This window comes from Amblyomma mixtum, chromosome 2, assembly GCF_055824585.1.
Source record: "Amblyomma mixtum isolate Tamu chromosome 2, ASM5582458v1, whole genome shotgun sequence".
Taxonomy (NCBI): domain Eukaryota; kingdom Metazoa; phylum Arthropoda; class Arachnida; order Ixodida; family Ixodidae; genus Amblyomma; species Amblyomma mixtum.
The window spans coordinates 306,963,084-306,971,108 of NC_143013.1; the positions used below are offsets into that span (position 1 = coordinate 306,963,084).

An 8,025-nucleotide genomic window follows, 5' to 3' on the forward strand; every position below is an offset into this window, starting at 1 on the left:
ACCAGCTGGGACATTCAGTAGGTTGGGGCGACCTAAAAGAATGAAAACTTGCTGGGACAGTGGAACATTGCTTAAGCGCTGCACTATTGCGTCAGGAATGGTGTGGGGACTTCCAGGGATCTATGGATGTAAAGCAGAGAATGGCCAATTCTACATATATGCGGGCACGTAGGCAGGACATGGGCGACAGAAGAAAGAACAGCGTCCGTATCTGCGAAGTCATACGGAAAGAGGACCCAGGCCGCTGAAGGGACCCATTAACGCATCGCGTCGTACCATTAAGACGGAGATTAAGCGTCCCCCCAAATTTTTAAAAGGACATGTTACCCGCCGCGGTGGCTCAGTGGTTAAGGCGCTCGTCTACTGAGCAGAAGTACCCGGGTTCGAACCTGACCGCGGCGGCCGCGTTTCTATGGAGGCGAAACGCAACTGGCGCCCGTGTGCTGTGCGATGTCAGTGCACGTTAAAGATCCCCAGGTTGTCGAAATTATTCCGACAACGTGAGCCACGCCGCCATCATGGAAGGCATCAACAACACCAACTGCGGGGGAAGAACCCACGACTACATCAGGGCCTTCCTGAGCGACAGAACAGCGACCGTGGGACTAGGCGAGCTGAGAAGCGACGTCTTCACCACGCCTTGCAAAGGAACACCCCAAGGCTCCGTGATATCGCCCGTCCTGTTCAATATGGCGATGATCGGGCTAGCAAGACGACTCAAGGAAATCCCGGGCATCCAACACGCGATATATGCCGACGACATCACGGTGTGGGTCACCCAAGGATCGTTAGGGGAGAAGCAAGACAGACTACAAGAAGCTGCGACCTGCGTAGAGACCTACGTCAGGGAGAGAGGCCTGAGATGTTCGACGGAGAAGTCGGAAATCATCAGGATCGGAAGAAATCCTACCAAAGCCTCGCTGGAAATAGTTCTAGAGGGGCAACTGATCCAAGAACAGAACATGGTACGAATCCTAGGCATGTGGCTGCAGAGCAGCCGAAAATGCAGCCATACCATCAGCCTGCTGAGAAGAGTCGCGGAGCAGGTTGGCAGAATGATCAGTAGAGTCTCTCAGAGAAGGTACGGGATGAAAGAAGAAGATACCCTCAAACTCGTCAACAGCCTAATCGTTAGCAGAGTTATGTACTCCTTGCCCTACCACGCAACAACAAAGGCGGAGCGAGAGCAAGCCGACTGTATTCTCAGGAAGGCATACAAGATTGCTCTACACCTGCCCAGAAACACATCAAACGAGAAGCTACTCCAACTCGGAATCAGCAATACCTTCGATGAGCTTGCCGAGGCTCAATTGGGGGCACAACTCATCAGACTCAGAGGCTCCTCTACGGGAAGGGCGCTACTGAGAAGGTTGGGTCGGAACAGGTGGGGACTGGTAGACAGATACGCGGACGTACCGGACGACCTTAGAAAGACCTTTAATGTAGGACCCCTGCCTAAAAACATGGATCCTAACCTACACGAGGACAGACGGAAAGCAAGGGCCGAGCAGATAGAAAGGAGGCTAGGCCGATCAGAGAACACAGTCTATACGGACGCCTCCATGTACGTACATGCAGGGAAGCGCTTAGCCGCTACGGTGGTAGTTAATAGCACAGGAGACATGGCCACATGCGCCTCAGCGGAGGTCGTGGGCATAACGGAGGCCGAGGAAATTGCCGTCGCGCTGGCGGTAGCAGAAGGCTATAGGAAAGGCCGATCCCTAAACATCTTAACAGACTCGAAAGACACGTGTAAAAACTATACGAAGGGCAGAATTAGCGGCATGGCCCTCAGGATAATCAGTGGGGCAGCAGCCTCTGCTGAGAAGACACCCATACAACACATAATCTGGGTCCCAGGCGTAGCGGGGAACGAAAGAGCAGACAGCCTAGCTCGAGGGCTTACATACCGAGCAGGCATGTCAGATGTTCTGGAGCTTCAGCTACTAGCATGCGAGGGGGGATACACAGAGACATTACAACTATACAGGGGGACTAGATTCAAGTACCCACCACCACACAAAGCCCTCACGAGGGAGGAAGCAGTCGGCTGGCGTAGGCTACAAACAAACTCCTTCCCCAACTTGTACATCTATAACAAGATGTCACCAACACAATACAGAGCAAACTGCCCCTGGTGCGGCGACACACCCACACTATACCACATCACATGGGAGTGCGAACGAAATAAAGCATTCCACCAACACGAATTCCCGAGTGCGGAGCAATGGGAGAGCCGGCTCACCAGCAGCGAGCTCGCGGCCCAAAGGGCCTTAGTGCGGCACGCTACTGATGCAGCGCGACTCAGTGGAGCCCTGGACTAGGGGCCCAACCTTGCTGAAGAGAAGCCTCAAGTCGCCGGCGCCACGAAAGACGACGGAGGCTTCGAATCTGCGAATCTCTTAAAAGATCTCAATAAAAGTTTTCTACTACTACTCCGGAGGCCTCCACTACGGCAACTCTTTCTCTCTTTCTTCATTCACTCCCACCTTCCCCCTTCCCTTATGGCGCGGTTCAGGTCTCCACTAAGATATACGAGACAGATACTGGCCATTTCCTTTCCTCAAAAACCAATTTACCAATTTATTTACGTGAAGGCAAAGAAAAATTGTTCTGATTCGACAGACTGCTGCATTCTAACGACGAAGAGTCTACTTTCACTGAGCATGGAGACCTTATAAGCTAGACAAGGCCCATAACACGAATTGTGGGGGTCTCCATCGCCAGTCCATTTCGCAAGTAATCTGTGGTGCGTCGACTCCTTTCTTCTTACGCTCATCTCAGAGGCTAGGGTATAAAGCCGTTCACTTCAGTGCGGTGATCACTGAGTCATTTTCTGTGTAGACGTCACGAGTTCGAAACGTGAGGCGGGAAAATTTATTTAGCTAAATTTTCTCACTAATAAATTCGTCTCTTGCTGCTGGACATAAATAAACACAGCCAGAGAAAGCCATCAAATAAATTTTTGATAGGAACAAGAATTTGATGGAGTTGGCCCCTGTGGCTCTTAAAGCCAATTTGCGCGCATACTGACGGGCTGAATCGGATATATGAAGGCAAAACAGTTACTTACGACACCTTTCGACATTGTTGACATTTTCCCATAAAAGATTGGCACCATGACTTTTTCTTTCTCCGTGTCGTCCCATTATCATCACCACTGCGTGTTATTAAACTCCATGTGGACGAACTTAATGCGGACGCTCGTATATGGCGTCACTTATAGCCCATGAGGAGCATTTGGGCGTTAAAAACTACTTACCATAATACCAAACATGCCATACCATTAACCCGCGAATTTGTTAAACCTGCCCGGGAGGCGGTGACAAGGGCGGCGGTTTCTCAGTACTGATGTAGCAAAAGGAACGCCATTGAACTACCTTGCATAGAGTACAGCAGAAAATTTGTGCGCTGTAAATGTTTCAAATGGACACGCTCGCTGTATTTCTGAGGCCTTTTTCTTCACAGAGCTTTCGCTTTGCAGTAGTGACCAGTCACAAATAATATTATTTTAATTTTTTTCCTCAACTAAAATTGTGTTTTCGTTCTACAAAATACCGCTTAAGCACCGATAAAGGATGAATCGTGGCCGTATTTAGCCTTCCGCTATTTCCGCGACTTTCCCCAGGAAAAGCTTTAACCTTTCGGCTCAGGGTCCATGTGGGATCTGGATATTCTCTCTGCCACTCGCTGTGTACATACCCGTCGTTTTCTCCGGTGTTCGCCCGCCAGCAAATAAACTTCTGGCGCCGCAGAGAGCGTAAACAGTCCGGAAATAATAGATATCGAAAGGCAGACACAACACAGGAGATTCGCACGCCCCTGCACACATCGCCTGTTCCGTCAGAAGCGTTAGCAGCCAATATAGATGTTAATTTACTGCTATGTTCACAAATTTAGCGCATGAGGATAGGGTGTATAGAAAGACGACAAACAAGTGCGCGACTCACAACTCTTAAATGATAGGCACAACACACAACATATATACGAGGTAATTATGATGTCCTCAGGCTTAATGGCACATACCCACGGTAGAGGATTGGCCACGGTGCATAGCGGATACAAACGCTATACAAGGTATTCCAGTGCTCTGTTGTGTGTCTTCTTCTCTGTTCTGTCAAATGCGCTGTATTTATGGAAGTCAAAAACCAACTCTCCCAACATATTGTCATCCAAAAGTAACAGGAAAAGTAAAAATTCAATCGTTCGAAAGGAGTGCAGAGAACAACACGATACGGTTTTCACAGAAATGCCTAGAAAAAGATAAGAGTTTTTTTACTAACGAAAATTTTATTTCCAGTCTAGTAACATTTGCCACCAACAGTTCGCGCTTCAATTGTGTCAGTGCAGTATATTGATTCTATGTGTCAATGTAAGTTGTGGGACGGTGAATGTTATTAGCGCGCCCTCTTTGAAAAGGGGAAGTAGCAGGTGCCACTGTGCTTCGCATTTATTTTTATTTACATTTCTCTAACACTCACTTCCTCCCTTACTTCCTGTCTGTGGAAGCTGTATGAACTAGTAGTTCAAAAAAAAAAAAAAACTACAGATAATGTTTACTACAGTCGAATCGGAGCGAAAGCACGTATTTGTGCTACGTAGAAGACGACGGTGAGCAGGCAGTGCCACAGGACGGAGCAGATGTATGTGCCATTAAGCCCGAGGACGTCATCATCATCATCATACGTAAGTTGATGAAGACGACGCTCCCCAATGCACAACGCTAGAGTGTGGTGAGGCGTGTTGGTGGCATCGACGGCAAAAAACGGTAACGAAAGCGCATCGTGAATCGTGCTAAGCTGAAACACAACTAAAGCGACGACACAACTACAGATTATTACTTAGCAAGGGAGTGCAGTGGGTTCCTATGTTTCATCCGACTGCACTGATAGTGCGGCAGAAAGCGCGCAACAAATCTGTAATGGAAACAGAAAAAAAAGCGCAATGAAACGATGCTTTAAAACACGGGATACGCAGAGATTGAAAAACACAGGAAGATGAAGCGGTTGGCTCTGCACGAATACGAGACACTGTTAAAAAAGGCATCTCAACGTGTCGATGCCGGATATGTATGACGTAACCACTGAAAGAGAATAACATGGGCTAAAACACATGAACCTCGTTCACGCTGCGATGTTAGTGTTTCATCCACGGCAAAAAAAAAAAAATATACAAGATGAAGGTTACAAGGGCATTGACTACGCTGAGAGGAGCAGGAGCAGGCTAGGACTGGAATTTTTACAGTCAATAACGCGTACTTTACTCACATCTTCGGCAAAGTTAGAGGACCATAACTGTTCGATTTACACGATTCGCATTTTAATTTTCAAAACTCAACTCTCAAACCTGGTGAGGCACGCTATAGTCATTATTCGTAAAATACTCTGTATAATATCGGTAAAACTGTAAACTTGCTGAGGCTTCAGTGTCTCATTCTAACAATGTTCTCAGGTGGAGACCAGCATGAGAAATAAGGAGGCATAATGAGAACACTTTTTTTTTTCAATGATACTCGCCCTCACGCTTTCCCAATTAAGATTTTATTTAAATCTGAATGGCTTTCTTGCCTTTGAGGAAATGAACCCTTGGGCTTTGCCTTGCTAAGGAAAGCCCATGCGAACTTTCAAAACAATTTCTGGCACAAAAACAGCAGTCCTTGAATGGCCTTCCCGATGATGCGGCTGAAAGGCGACACCGGTAGTTTTGGTTCACTCTCCTTACTCAGCTCACACGCTGGTTCCGCCGCCAGTTCTGGAACGGCTGTGCCTTCCTCGGGGATGTAGACGTCGCTGTAATTTTCGTGGATTACCGTTGGCAATGGCGACTGGCAGTGCTGGTCGCGCCCGACGTGAGCGCGTGTAAACGCCACGAGTCGTGGGAAAATGTCGATATCGGTGTGCTTTAGCGCGCGATCAGCGTTTCTTGCAAGAGGCAGCTGCGATCGTCCGTGATCGGGGTCCTTCCTCTTGCCTAGCATCCTCCCTCCACCGCCTCCGCCCATGTTCGCCTTCCTCCCGCCCGCCACCGCGGCCTTCGCTGTGGAGTAGTCCACCTTGTGCGCATATTTGTACCTGCATATCCGGAGGGCCTCCTTCCACTTGGGACATGCGTTGGAGCACGAGTCGTGCCCCTGGCCGCAGTTGACGCAGGTCTGCCGGGGCGACAAGCAGGCGGCCACGGTATGCGCGCCCCCGCAACGCCTGCAGGACGGGGGGCTGGAACAGACCACGTCGATGTGGCCGATGCGACCGCAGCGGTGGCACCGGGGCGGCCGATCGATGTACGGGTGGACCTTGTGCTGTATGAGGCCTATGAGCACGTGGTCGGGAAGCTGGGGCGACGCAAACGTTACGACTGCCGGACTCGGAGGCCGAGGAATGCGCACCGCTAGCACGGGTGCCTTGGAACGGATGGAAGCTTCGATTTGGCTCTCGGTGGCGCCGGGCGGAATGCCGTGGATGACCCCCACGGTGCCGTAGGAGCCGTGAGGCTCGCGCACCTGCACGGGTACGCCACAGAGTCTCTTGAGGGTGAGCAGCCTGCCCGTGGCCTCGATGGTGTTCGTGTCTACGGCGAGTAGGTTGAGGCGCAGGTTGAGGCGAACCTTCCTGATGCCTTCGGGGACGAGCGTCTGCAGCTCTTTGGACACCTTGAGCGCGTCCAACAGCTTGACCTGCGTCACACCGTCTCTGGGTGAGATGATGGCCACTTTACCGACGGGACCCATCTTACTATGGCCACCGTTATAGAAGTAAGCTCGCCGCTTCTTCGAGTAGTACACTTGGAAGCCGTCGTCTTCGTCGGCGGTGCTGTATGCGTCGTCCATGTTTTCTAGAGCCGAGTTAAAACCGTCGTGAGGTGAAGCTTGAATGGCCACTGACGTACTTAGCTGCTGCTTTGGTAGTAGGCTCGTTTCGCCGACCGGCTGTGAGCAAGCTGACGAATCTGGCGCCGATGCTTCTGAAAGCGAAGTCGTTGAACCATCCAGAATCTCATCCCATGCCTCGGAAGCACTGATCTCCTTCTCCTGCGCAGGCGACAAAGGTAATTGCTCCGAGTTCTTCTTCATGTTGATTTTCTTCTGCTTGCGTTTCAGAGAGCCGCACTGCTTTCGTGGCATGACGGCAACGTAAAATGTCGACGGAGGTACTTTTTTCGACTGTAGTGGCACGTAGCAGGAACTTGAAATCGCGGCGCAGCGGCGACGCTATCTCGCAGAACGACCTAAGCAGCAGTGGGCTGGCGAGTGGCTCGTCTGCTTTCCGTCGCAGTAACAATCGGTAATACGTTCTAGCTTTCATCAGATATATTCACCGCTGCTACTGCGCCATAAAGATCGTGGCGCCGGCCATTGTCCGTTCGAGGCCTGATCCGCCGCATAACGAGATTTAGGAGCGTAGCAACAGATGCGGACGAAAACGGTTTGCAGCCGCTAATTGGGCAGCGCCTCGATTGATCGCATGCGCTGAACTTGTTAATTCCGTCAAGTTCATTCAAGAAGATCTCTTTGCACGGAAGGAATCCGTTCTGTACTTTCACTGTATTCTTTCCCGCCGTATTGTAGCTTCGTCGCGCGAGCAACGGGTATGCGGTTAGCAAAAATGCCGCCGAATTCTGAAAGCTGGGCATTAAAACGGTTTCTAACGACTACATGACTTCGGCGATCACTGTAGCCCAGCGCTCGATGTGACGAATGTATAAGCCACCAACGACTAGCAACAACGCGTAAACAGGCTACAGAATTCCGATAGCGATTTTCTGACGGCAGTTGTATAATTTCAGTCTTCGCTCCAGCATTTTAGTCACGAAAAATAAAAGTGCAATACTCAAACCCATGCCACTTTTCATTTTCTCTGTTAATGCTTCGAGACGCTTCGGCGCTCAGTGGTTATGGCGCTTTGCTGCTGACCAGAAAGACGCGGGTTCGATCCCGGCTGCGGCGGTCGAATTTCGATGGAGGCGAAATTCTAGAGGCCCGTGTACTGTGCGATCTCAGCGCACGTTAAAGTTAACCGGCCTATATTA

At 50.2% G+C, this 8,025-nt stretch overlaps 1 protein-coding gene across 1 annotated transcript; it reads right to left on the reverse strand.

Moving 5' to 3' along the window:
* Window positions 1-4,392: 4,392 nt before the first annotated feature.
* Window positions 4,393-6,935, reverse strand: LOC149364842 (uncharacterized). The gene has a single exon (XM_089570211.1). It carries the CDS (start codon window positions 6,824-6,826, stop codon window positions 5,624-5,626), a length of 1,203 nt encoding a protein of 400 aa, XP_089426337.1. The 5' UTR covers window positions 6,827-6,935; the 3' UTR covers window positions 4,393-5,623.
* Window positions 6,936-8,025: the final 1,090 nt, after the last annotated feature.